A 12,676-nucleotide genomic window follows, 5' to 3' on the forward strand; every position below is an offset into this window, starting at 1 on the left:
TGCAGGCCATAGTTTCTGGTCCACAAATAGTGACCCTGCCAAGCTTTTCATCTCCTGAGCCATGGTTGAGCCTAGGGTGGCTCAGACATCATCTATGCCTCTATCCCAGGGCATTTAGAAACAGGGAAAAGTCCCCTGCCGCCCCCTGCTGGCCATTCAAGAGAAAAGGGACATTCCTCCTGCTTCTGTAGGTCACACATAGTACTCCATTCCTTTGACACCCCCCCTTAAACCTTCTCTGGGTTCTCTTGCAAGCCCATTAGACATTAAGCATAAATCAACCAAAAATTAACCCTCTTTCCTTATTCCTCAAATGTCCTAGTGCAGCAAAAGCCAGAGAGAAGAGAAAAATTAAAACACTCCCTTTAAGAGATCTGCTGCTACTTCTGATGCTAAAAATCTAATCAGTGACCCGGGGTCATGAATTTGGAACCACAGAGAAAGAAACGCAATCACAGCACCACAGGGCCCTCGGGGAAACAACCTCACACGCCCATTTCATGTAAATACTGTTTATTGATTTTCAATTTTTACAGTCAACCTTTGGACAAAACACAGAAGACTAAGTTTTTGTTACAGGCAGAGAATAGATAGTAACAGCCCGGAGGATGGAAAAGTGAAGGTAGTCAGACTGTTAGGTAAGCAGAGGTGGGGAATGGAGAGTGGGAGTTGGGGCCCCCTGGGCCACCGCCTCTCACCTGTACAGAAGAAAGTCAATGGGGTTCCACAGAGATTTCCAGAGGAAGTGGATAAAATTACAAAAACAACCAAGCAAAAAACCAAAACTATAGCTATCCAAAATTTGGAGAAGGGAAAGGGAAGACTGAGAAAGCATCAAAGCATTACACTCGCATCTTTCCTTGACATGAGGTAAAGTGACACGTGGAGAAATTGTGGTTTAAAATCACAAAACATAATATTTAAAGAGAGAGAGAACTACCAAAAAGAGTTAAAAAAAAAAAAAGGGTCAAACTGCTGGCTCTGAGCTTAGAAGTGGGAAAGGTCAGGCAGGAAAGTTTAGCTTTATTCATAAGCCCTTTAGGTATATATTATTTTGATTTTTTAAATTAATTTTAAATTGTATTGTAAAAAGTGATGCCAAAACCCGGCCAGCTCAACCAGAAATGGCCAGGCCCTCTGCTGGCTGCCCAGCATCCTCCTGTCTGGCAGTCTGGCGGGCACAAAGGGGTCAGCGCGGTGTGGGGTTCCCCGGCGGGAGGCGGGACCTGGGCGGGCCAGTACCCCCGCCGGACCCCAGCATGCTCCGGCAGCGGAGCCGCTCCTCCTCCCGCTTCTCCTCCAGGCGGCTCTCCAGCAGCCGCAGCTCTCTGTGCACCGCCTTCCGCATGGCCGGCTCCAGCTCCAGCACCTTCGCCAGGTCTGCCTTGGCCTCTGCCTCATTCCACACTTCCATGTGAGCCCGGGCGCGCACGTAATAGGCCTTCACGATGCCTGTGGGGAGGATCAAGCTGGACTTGTCATCCAGACCCAGAGGCACGCCACCTGCTGGTCCTTACCAGCTTACAAAACCCTTAACTTTGATCATGATCCTTAACTTCCCGGTACCACCTGAGTCCACATCCTCAACGGTAAAATGGGAATGATAATAAGAGCAGTAGTGGCCACCCTAGCGTGGACCCCTCCCAAGTTCTCATAACTAATTCTATATTCATAACTTTGTATTCTTTTTCTTATGGAGGTTCCCCAAATATGTGTGCTTCAGGGCCTATCCCTGCACCCGTCCCCTACGGGTATTAGGCGGATAAGTGACATGACAAATGCAGAGACTCTAGTGCCTGGCACCCAGTAAGTGTTTGATGTTGTTCCTACAAATTCCAATACTACCATCTTCACATACAGCATTGTGGTGCGGACATATCTGGGCTTCACACATACTGGTATTTACTTAATAGTGTTCTCTATATTGGTGGCCCTTTTTCTAAAAAACCTGTTTACTGCTCCACACAATCACAGGTTTGGTGAGCTACTTGTATATTTGTCCTAACGCACATTAAAATATAATACCTCTACAATAAGCACTGCTCATCCGTCACTGTGACACAGGCGCAGGATTGGGAAACTGCTGGGAGGCCCCAAGTCCAGGCACCGGGATGGCGTCTGAGGAGCGCGCGGAGGTCGGTGCCAGTGAGCACACAGGCCCGGGCCAGCCCCGCCCCCACCCGCACCGCCACCCACCTGGGTGGTGCCGGAGGATGTCAGTGGTGTGCTCCAGCACCTCGTAGTACTCCTCCCTTTTCAACAGGCACTGGCAGTAGTTGAGAATAAGGGTGTTGATCATTTTTTCCAACTTCAGCCACTGCGCCTCCCAGGGCTTCTCCTGCGGTGGAGAAAGGACGCCGTGAGCACACGCTGCTGCTAGGCACCTCCCCCATGGCCCCAGCCCGGGCAGGGCTGTGCCCCTGATAGCGGGCAGCCTCCTACCTTGGTCTGCAGGTTCCTCAGGCAGACGATGGCTTCCTGGTACTTGGTGGAGGCCTCCTCGTGGCGGCCCAGCTTGAAGAGCCTGTTTCCTTCCCCGTGTAGGATAGGCACCGCCTGCATCTTCTCCGTGTTGCTCAGGTTCCACGTCTCCCTCTGGTACTCGCTCGGGGCCTCCACCTGGCCCAAGAGCGGCAGGTCAGCAATGTGGGGCTGGGGGTGCCTGCACCCTCATAGGCAGGGGCCCCAGCCCACCTCCCTGAAGCCAGCCCTGCATTCTCCACAGTGAGGTTGCGCCAGCAAAACCATGTTTGCTGATCAAACACAAGGAAACGGGGGAAGGAACCAACAGGGCCCAAGGGCCCAACGCTAAATCTGTGCGTTTGTGCAAATCAGGAAAAGGCACCTCTTTGTCAACACACTTTACTTCCAACATTCAGAAAGTTGCCATAATACCCGTGTCATTAGAATAAGACACTGTGTTGCTATCTGCTGGAAAGTTGTCATTATACAAATCAAACACAATGTCTATAATGTGATGCCCTTGTTCAGTGCACAAACTGCGCCGCTGTTCAAATAGGCCCTTGGCTGACATGGTGACGGTTCTCATATTTGTATTCACTCATGTATCCTTCAGGCCGAGCCTCAGCCTCGCCAGAGCTGAGCCCTGACCCGGGCTTGACCCCCTCCCACTGCCCCATACATGTGGGCTGTCAGTCACTTGGGGTGAGGGGCGTGGACAGTTCCATGCTGCCTCTCCCGATAATAGAGAATTGGTCTGAACCCACGAACCACAGGGACAGGGGTTGAGGACATAATTCTAAACATTTGAAGACAAAAATGGAAGTAGAGAACCAATAGAAGGAAAATGTCTCCAAAATAAAAAAACAAGTGATATTTTTAAAAATTGGTCCCAAATGGGCTTTTCCTTTGGAAAAGGCAGAGTATCATTTTTGGGAGGAAGGTGTTCAAATTCCAATTCTCTTGTGGTTTATGAGCCATTTCTGGGTGAGGGACAGTGACCGGTGGGGTCCGGCTCCCATGATGCCTGCTGACCCCTGCTGCTCTCTCATGCTGGATCAGCAATCTCCCCCCCTGCCCCCCCACAACCCCACCTGCAGCAGCTCAATAATGAAAATCAGAGGCTGCGGCTCCTTCTGCAGCTCGTCCAGGTCCTCGTAGCCCAGCGTATGGTAGGCGAACATGTTGGCCAGCCCGCAGGTGTGCGTGTGCCACTTGGTGGGGTCCTTGCCTTCAGCTATCTGCCGCAAGCTCTGGGACAGGATGGGGTAGACCCCTGTGTGCTGCGAGAAAGACAGCGGGTGGCATCAGGGCTGTCCGCTCAGAGATGGCTGGGTCTCTATGAGCTCCCGCTCTGAGCCCCCCAGAAGTACCCGCTACCCCACTATACTTGGCCCATGGCTATGACCATCTATTGCCTTCAACTTCCTCCCTCCACTAATAGCTGCAAGTAACTATGTACCAGGCAAAGCACTCTACACCTATTAGCTCCTTCAATCATTAAGATGACCTCACAAGGGAGGCACTACTATAAAGACCCTTTTACAGATGAGGAACCTGGAGCCCAGAAAGATTAAGTAACTTGCTTAAGGTCACACAGCTAGGAAATGAAAGAACCATAATTCAAACCCAGCTTCCGAGGCCACAGTCTAACCACAATGCCATGCTGCCTCTGCTGACCCTTGTAGTCAACTCTGAGTTTCTCTCCCAAGGAGACCCTGAGTCCATAAAGCCTGTGACTCACAGGCAGGGAGATGTGGAGGGAGGTGGGAGGACCCTCTGGGGTTGAGAGGCTTAGGTTGGCTTCCTGTCAGTGCTGCTGATTAGCAGTCAGCCCATGCCACCCCCGCCCCAGCTCCAGAGCCCACCCCACCTCACTACACCTGTCCAACAGGGCTGTTGTAGATGAGGTGGTGCTGATATAGGTCCAGCTCACCATAGCTTCAGTCAGCTCAGGGACTGGAGTAGTCACCCTCAAGGTAGAGAAAGCCTGGGAAAACCAGCCTGCTGGCCTCAGGCCAGGCCTGTGCCACGCTGGGCCTCAGCTGCCCCATCCCAAGCTGGAAAGCTGTACAAGGTGGCCTCTAGAGCCCCTTTCCTTGGACTGTGTCTTGACCTGGCCAACCTCAGGCTTCCACATGGCAACCCCAGTAAAGACACACTGTTAGGAGGTAGCGGCGCGGAAATAGTTCAGCTTGGCCACCAAGTCACCAGCATGAGGATGAAGGTCACTTCCCCTGCCCCCACCACCCAGGATCAGCCCTGAATGCCCTTCTCTTTCTTGTGAGAGAGGTGCCCAGATGGCGGTTAAGCTTACTGGGATTAAGGCTGGACTGTAGGAGGGAGAGGCCCCAGGATCAGCTTGCTACGGGGAGGAAGCACTCAGCCCTGAAGCAGCGGCCTCACCCCCAGGCCCCGGCTTCCAGCAAGGCAGCTGTGAGCTGTGGACCCCAAGGTCAGGTGCCATTTTGGCCATGACCTCAAAGGCCTTGTCCTGCTGAACACCTACTCCCCAAGTACTGCCAGGGCCTGGTCAGCATAGTGGTCTGTGGAATGCACCAGAAACGGGGTAAAATTGCGGGAAGGAAGATAAAGTCCAGAGAAGGGGCATAGCTCCAGAATCCTACCCCTACCCAGGCAGCACCTCAGAGGGAGGAAGGAGTGGGGAGCTCTCAGATCCGTGCCCACTCTTGCAGGCCAGCGGGGCAGCCAGAGTCACAGGAGAGTCTCTCTGGAGCTAGACGCCAGCCCCCAGGGTGTGACTAGGGCAGGGGGCGCGCAGGACCACTGCCCCTCTCTGGGGCTTCAAGCCTGGTTCTTCTGTATGAGGGGCTGTATCTCTACCAGAGGCTAGCCAACTGGCATGCTACAAGCCTTACTCAGCTCCCAAATGGGTATGTTTCATCCTCATATTGTGAGGGGTTTTGTTAATTAGTTGCCAACATTTAAATATTGAGAGAGTTTACATGCTAATGAAGATTTCTGGCTTGTCTCAAAAACTTAGAATCTCCAGCTCCACTGGGCCTGACCCTTTCCCACGGGGGCTGAGGGGCAGCAATCTCCAGGCAACCAGGGTTCCTGCCCCCCCCGGGGGCATTTGAGTTTGCAACCCTTGGCCTCATAAGATGGGCACCTGCAAAAGTTCTCACACAGAGACCGGTGTCCTAGGGGGTGGGAGCTGGTGGGGAAGAGGGAGGGAGGTGTTTGAGGACAGAAGCTCCCAGAGCCCCTGACTCACTCTGCCTCTCCGGTTTAGGGGAGGGGGGAGGAAGGCCCTGTGTCTGCAGAGACCCAAACTGCAAGGTGATCCAGTGAGGACCGTCCAAGCAGAGGGTTCTGCAGAGCATAACAGATAGACACTGCTGGGGGAGGGGGGTGGAACCTGGCCTCTTACGTCCTTTGTCAGGTAGACATGCTTGCCCCACGGGTCGCTTAGTCTTTCCAAAACTCAGATTCTGAAATGAAGAGATGCCCATAAAAAAGAGGGACCAATTGAATGAACCCTGCCAAGCCTTTCCACACTTCCTGGCCTGGATGCTGACTCTGGTTTCACTTCTAGACCGGGTGAACCCCTATTCATCCTTCAAGACACAGCTCAACATCATCTTCTTGAAGAAGTCCCCCTAAGACCCCAAAGCAGTTAGTTGTTCCTCCTCTGTGGCCCTAAAGCATCCTGCCCTTACTTAATTATGCCATGGCACTGCTGTCCTGCACTGTACCTGTTTAGGTGTCTGCTCCTCCTCCAGAACTCACATTCCTTGAAGGCCAGGGACTTTGCCTGTTTTATTCCTAACACTCAGAACAGGACAAATCTGGTGCTCAGTGCATATTTTCTAGAGAGATAGATAGATAGATAGGTAGGATGGGTGGATGCTTATTGATGGAAGACTGGACTATGAATAATATTGGTTGAATAAAGGGATAGATTAATGATACCTGAGTGAGTGGATGGATAGAAAGATAAAAAAATGAATGTGTAAGTAAATGACTCAGAAAGGAGTATGTGTATGTGTATGTGTGTACGCGTGTGGGTGCATGTGCACGTGAGTATGTGCAGAATCACGGCAGCTGTGGGTTTAGAGATGTGGGGGTGCTACTGGAAAACCCAACAGTCAATGTGGTATAAAAGTTACCAGCCTGTGAGATGAGTGATGCGTTCATGTGACTATTGATGTGGCCAAAAGAACACAGACACCATAGGAACTAAAGCGTCATACCCACATTATGGGAATAACAGCAGCTTGAGCTTTTGCAAACAACAGATCAATCCACCATTCAAGAATCTACTGACAGCTTTCTATGAACTCAGCTGTCCTGTACAGTGTGTCCATAAAGTCATGGTGCACTTTTGACCGATCACAGGAAAGCAACAAAAGATGATAGAAATGCGAAATCTGCACCAAATGAAAGGAAAACCCTCCCAGTTTCTGTAGAATGATGTGGCAGCATGTGCGCACAAGCAGATGATGACATAACACCGTGTATACAGTGGAGCAGCCCACAGCCATGCCAGTCGAGATGTGGACGGTACAGAGGAAAGTTCAGTGTGTTCTGTGGCTCGCTAAATTTGAATCCCTGATCAAAATGCAATGTGAATATCGGCGTGTTTATAATGAAGTGCCACCAAATAGGAATAACATTACTCGGTTGGATAAGCAGTTGAAGGAAACCAGCAGTTTGGTGGAGAAACCCTGTTCTGGTAGGCCATCAGTCAGTGACGAGTCTGTAGAGGCTATACGGGATAGCTACCTAAGGGGCCCTAAAAAATCTGTGCGTGAGCCCACATTGAACTGCACTGAATAGGTATGAAACTGGGAGAGTTTTCCTTTTATTTGGTGCAGATTTCACATTTCTATCGTCTTTTGTTGCTTTCCTGTGACCGGTCAAAAGTGCACCATGACTTTACGGACACACTGTATTACTAAATATGCATGTCGAGAGGGGGCCCTTGTGATGACCAAGCCTCGAGCATATGGCCCAAATTAGAGGTACAGATGGGTTTAAAAAGTGCAGGAACTCCTCATTGTAAGCAGTCAATAGATAGCATTTTAAACTTACTGAAGCCACAAATAAGCCAATCCTCTGAAGATTTAACTTGTTAAATAAAACGTCTTTCTAAAAATTTAAAACATCAGGATGAAGAATAACCCAGAGATTGATGCTCAGGAAAAATGTTAAAGTAGTAGAGCATCTGCCAAGTCAATGAAGAAATGAATAACACATGGGATCCCCTGTTGATAGGGGACAGCATTACAGCCTCACTCTATCAGACATTGTGAGGAGAAGGATACTGGATAAGGAGTGAAGGGGTCAGGGTCCTCACCCCGATTCTGTCCCTTAACTGCTTCACCTAAAGCAAGTTCCTTTTCTTCTCTGAGCCATAAGTTTCCTCATCAGTCAGATGAAGGAGTTAGTCTCTAAAAATCTTCTAGTTCAATGTAATAATAGCTCCTACTTTTCCATTGCCCCCGATCACGATTAGCCCTGGTGTACATCCTATCTTATAATCTCTCCAATATACCCACAGAAAGCAAACCCAGGGAGCGTGCTGGCGCGGCCCACTTACAATGGAGTCACACCAGAACTCGGCCACCTCACGGACCCGCATGGACGTCAGCAGGACCTCCCAGACCTCCAGCTTGAACATGTTTCCGATGATGATGTGCATGGGCTGGCCCACCTGCCTGCTGTCGTCTACCACCGTCCGCTCCTCGTCGCATTTCATGGTGCGGAAATGAAAGGTCACCTGGTCACCCAGAGAGCGGACCCTGGTCTAGACACCGCTCCCCAAGGCCCACCCAGCAGAAGCCACCCCACTGTCACCAACTCTCAGGATTGTCCTTAAGGGTTAGCTCACCCAGCGTCAAGCAGATGCCTCAGAACCCTGAGCACCCCACTTACAATCCCCCAGGGACAAAACACCCACTCCCTCCTAAATGACCCCATCTCATTCTTGGCAGCTCTGTAGGTCCTTAAATAAGCCCAAAATCTGAGGCCACAGACGCAGTGTGCCATCGTCTAGGGAAGCCCACCAGAGATTTGTGGCCAAACACCATGCCGCCTGAGGGCCCCTCCTTCTCACTCAACATTCGGGGCTCCAGAAAATTCCCAAAGGCCTTCCCCCATCCCATGCTGCACTTTAATATGCAGAGTGCCAAAAAATGCCCAATGAATGGGCTCTGGTTCAAAGCTTCCCAGATGCCATAGGGTTGAGAGTTCCAGGGAGGGCTTGCTCAGCCATTTTTTTGGTAAAGAGAGTGGACCCTGGTCTGTCTGCAATGCTATGTGACCCAGCAGAAAGGCAGAGGCTGCTATGGAGGGCCCCAGCGTGGTCTGGGAGGATGGGCCCCACTCACTCGAGATCCAGTGATGAAGTTTGGGAGCTCCCCCAGGCCCCCGTGCAGAATGGTTTTCTTGACCCCTTCCACATTCAGGAGCAGAGCAGCATCCATGGCTCCAGGTGGAGGAGGGAGCTGTCCAGCTCAGGCTGAGATAATCTCACCGGAGGAAGGCATTCAGGCTGAGACCCGGGGATTTGCCCTGCCTGGGGGGCGAGAATTAGAGGAGGAAGGCGGGGTAGCGCCCCAAGCTGGCCCCAGGCTGCTCATCAGAGTCACTGCGGGCAGCCTAGCCTTCTGCCTCCTCCATCCACTGCCTCTCCCTGCATGCAAGAAGCCTGCCTGGCACTATTGCATCAGCTCTGGTTTTGTCCCACCTCAAGAAGAGAGGAAGTCACCTGGAGCTTCCCTAGAGAAGAGAGGGGAGAGGGAGAGAGCAGGAGAGAGGCCTCAGGCCACCAAAGGAGGAAAGGAGAAGTGACCCAAAGCCCCTCTGCCCTGCTGGTCCCTAGTGCTGTCCCTGGTCTCCAACTCTTAGTCCCTTTGAGCTCAGGCCAGGGCCCTGTAGCCTTTGTGGTCCCTGCTTTTCCTCTTTTTTATTTCCTCCTGCTCTTCTGCCCAAACTCTATCCACCCACAAGAGGATGCGACACTGTGGAGGGAAGGAAGACTGGCAGGTGTCGAGCTTGGGAGGACACAGAACGGAATATGAGAAGGGGCTGGCTTGGAGAAAGCTGAAAAGCCCTTCCCCAGCCCCACTCCTGCCTTCCGTCCATGGTCTGGCTGGGGGCAGTGGGGCTCTCCTGTCCCCTTTGGAAGGTCTCTACCCTATTCCCGGGGACCCAGGCAAAGCTTATTCACAGCATCAGGGAACCCCTTTCTGGTCTAAGGTGAAAAAACCATGTGAAGACTTGGTGTTTGGTCCTGGCCAGATAGCTTAGTTGGTTAGAGCATCGTTCTAAAGCACAGAGGTTGCCGGTTCGATCCCTGATCAGGGCGCATACAGGGGCAGATCAATGTTCCTGTCTCTCTCTCTCTCTCTCTCTCCCTTCTTCTCAGAAAAATCAATAAATAAATGTGTTTTTTTTTAATTTTTTAAATACTGTATTGGTGTTTGGCGCCACCTTGTGGCAGGTTCAAATTTTCATACCTGGGTTTCCCAAGGTCCTGAGAGTTTGGAGGATTCTGAGCACAAAACCTTTCTCTTTTGGACCCCTGACTGACCTCGTTTCCTGGAGAGGGAACACAAAACCCTTCCGCAGGGAGAGATGAGAAACTGGAGGAGCCAGATAAAGCTGCCTTCAATGGGCTGGTCCCACCTCTTATTTCCTGAGCTTGTGGCCTTAGCTGTCTCCTATCCCTAACTCCACTTCCCAACTGAAACGGGAAAATCAGTCTTTCCTGCTTCCATATCCTGGAAGTTGAGAGGCATCCCCCTGAAGCAGTGAATGGCACCCCAAAACCCAACACTCCTGAAAGTCTCCCATGAGGAGCTATTGGCACAGAGGAGGCCCAGCCTGAGCCAACTAGTCTGGGACCCAGAACCCAGACAGGGACAGCAAATCAGGCCCCTCCAGCAGCCCTCCCTGAATACTCGGACCCTCCCACCCATGAGGCTTAGCTCCGCTCCTCTCTGTGGGCAGAGGATCGGGGTGGAGGGTGCAGAGCTCCTCCTCTTCCGTTCCATCCTTTCTCCAGCCACACAGCAACCTAGAGCTGTCTGCGTGCATAGGAGGTAAGATACACACTTAAATGAAAAACTGCAAAGAAAAATAAAAGTGATTACTGTGAAGCCTGGGGAGGGTGAGAAAGCAGACACACAGCAGGAAGCGGGGGGGCTGCTTCTGGGGCCAGGCAATGTTCTGTTTCTTCACCTGGGTGATGGTTACGTGGGTGTGTGCTTTATAAGTACTTATTATACTAAGCTTCATGTTTTGAGCAATTTTCCATCCGGGATATAATTCACTATGGAAGAAAAAGACCTAATCATGTCTCACACTTAAAACTCTCCCACTGTTTCAATAGTTTCCCTTTGCAGACAGGTCAAAGGGCATACACAGGGTTCAGAGTTACCAAGAGGAAATAGAACTGATAGATTGGCCCCCTGGGTGGCAGGGGTGGGAGGTGGAGGGCATAAGGGGAAGGGGATGTTGAAGCTGATGCCAGTGGTTTTGATTTCACTGCTGACAAGAAGGAGGTGCTCAGGCCACAGCCTCCAGGTAGACCCCCAGCCACCACTTGGCCCTCAAACTAACCTCCTGATGGACTTCATTAAAATACAACCCTAGTTGCCGCAGACCAGCTGCGGAATTAAGGAAACACACTAATCAAAACAAAAGACCAGGAGGACTCTTCAAAATGCCTGTATCCGAGTGCCCATTGCCCCAGTTCGCTTTATTATATAGCCATATGCAAATCAAGAACCCTGATACAAAGTTGCACATCCAAGGCTAAGACAGGAACTCTCCCAAGGCATAAAACAGGATGCATTAGTGAAATCTACCAACATCCGAAAACAAAGAGTCAGAGGAAGGGCATGTAAATTGCTTCCAGCAACCCAAGGAAGGGAGAATTTAGCCTTTTGCTAAGCCTCCAATCTAACAATGGCTTTTTGCCATTTATGGTCCACAACACCTAGTAACCCCACTCTCTTCTACAATTCCATCCAGTGCTTCCTGCTGCCCTCAGGATAAATTCTAAGCTCCTTTCCTGACCAGGAGCCTCACAGCTCCTGGCTCTTGCCCCCCCCCCCCCCCCCAGTGCTCAGATCCCAGCTCAGGTGCGGTTCGCTCCCCTGTCCCTCCTCTCTCCACCCCCATCTCTTCACAGCCATGGCATCTACACACTTGAATATCTTCCGCTTCCCTCAGACTGACATTTCCATGAGGACAAGGAAACTGGTGGAAGCTTTGCTGTTGGACATGGAGCCACCAAGGTAGGGCAGGGCTGGAGATGGACGCCAGAAAGCCCAGCTTGGAACAACTGATAAAACTTGGTTTTCCTTCTTGCAAGGAGCAGGAGCCTTTTACCCCTCAACTAGGAGCCTGCTTACCTCAGCACATCCTCCACCCCTCCCCCCAACGTCAACAGTAGAAGGAGAAAGTTTTTTGTTTAGAAGAAAATGTTTTTCCTCCCTTTCTCATTGTCATGGAAACTGCTCTTCTTTCTCTTAGCTTGCCAGTTATGGTTCGTAGGGAAGGGGTGAAAAGTCCCAAGGAGGGAGGGCACTACCGAATTCCTTCCTGGTGCTTGATGAGACCATGTCACCAAAGGTTAAGAATTCAGGTGTTGGCCCTGGCCGGGTGGCCCAATGGATCAAATGTGGATCCAGCTACAGAAGTCATGGGTTTGATCTCTGGTCAGGGCACATAAGAGAAACAATCAATGAGCACACACTGAGTGGAACAATGAGTTGATACTTCTCTTTCTTTCTCTCTCAAATCAATGGGAAAATTAAAAAAAAGAAAAAAAAGATTCAGGTGTTAGAGTCAGACATCCAGGGTTTAAGTTTCCACTCTGACTCTTCATTCCATCCTGAGCAAGATACTTCACTCATCTGAATCTCAATTTTGTCATCTGCGATGGGAATAAAAATAGTATTACTTCATAGAGTCACTGCAAGGATTAAAGAAGAATAAAGAAATGCACTTAACACACACGTGGTAAGGGCTGATCAAATGTAAGCTGATGTAGCAATAATATGAAGTGTAAGGCATGGTGACAGGCACCGATAGACACTGTGGCAGGACAACCTAATCCATCTTTCACTGGTCTTTCCCACACTTTCAACTTAGTTTTCCTAAAAATAACAACTCCGCTCCCCCACACCCCATCTTTCATTGGTAAAGGACATTGTAAAACCGGTAGCGGCGGCCACCA

General features: G+C 50.8%; 1 protein-coding gene across 1 annotated transcript in view; it reads right to left on the reverse strand.

Annotated features, from left to right (window-relative positions):
• Window positions 1-496: 496 nt before the first annotated feature.
• The window catches only part of AIPL1 (aryl hydrocarbon receptor interacting protein like 1), a 32,340-nt gene continuing 20,160 nt past the window's right edge, over window positions 497-12,676 (reverse strand). Inside the window, exons 2-7 of the mRNA XM_066262942.1 lie at window positions 8,817-8,918; window positions 8,027-8,206; window positions 3,555-3,743; window positions 2,443-2,619; window positions 2,197-2,338; window positions 497-1,452 (exon numbers count right to left, since the gene is read on the reverse strand). Coding sequence (XP_066119039.1) covers window positions 1,190-1,452; window positions 2,197-2,338; window positions 2,443-2,619; window positions 3,555-3,743; window positions 8,027-8,206; window positions 8,817-8,912 — 1,047 coding nt within the window. The 5' untranslated portion in view covers window positions 8,913-8,918 and the 3' untranslated portion in view covers window positions 497-1,189. The remainder of the gene's footprint in view (window positions 1,453-2,196; window positions 2,339-2,442; window positions 2,620-3,554; window positions 3,744-8,026; window positions 8,207-8,816; window positions 8,919-12,676) is intronic.

The sequence above is a fragment of the Saccopteryx bilineata genome, chromosome 2 (genome assembly GCF_036850765.1).
Source record: "Saccopteryx bilineata isolate mSacBil1 chromosome 2, mSacBil1_pri_phased_curated, whole genome shotgun sequence".
Lineage (NCBI taxonomy): Eukaryota > Metazoa > Chordata > Mammalia > Chiroptera > Emballonuridae > Saccopteryx > Saccopteryx bilineata.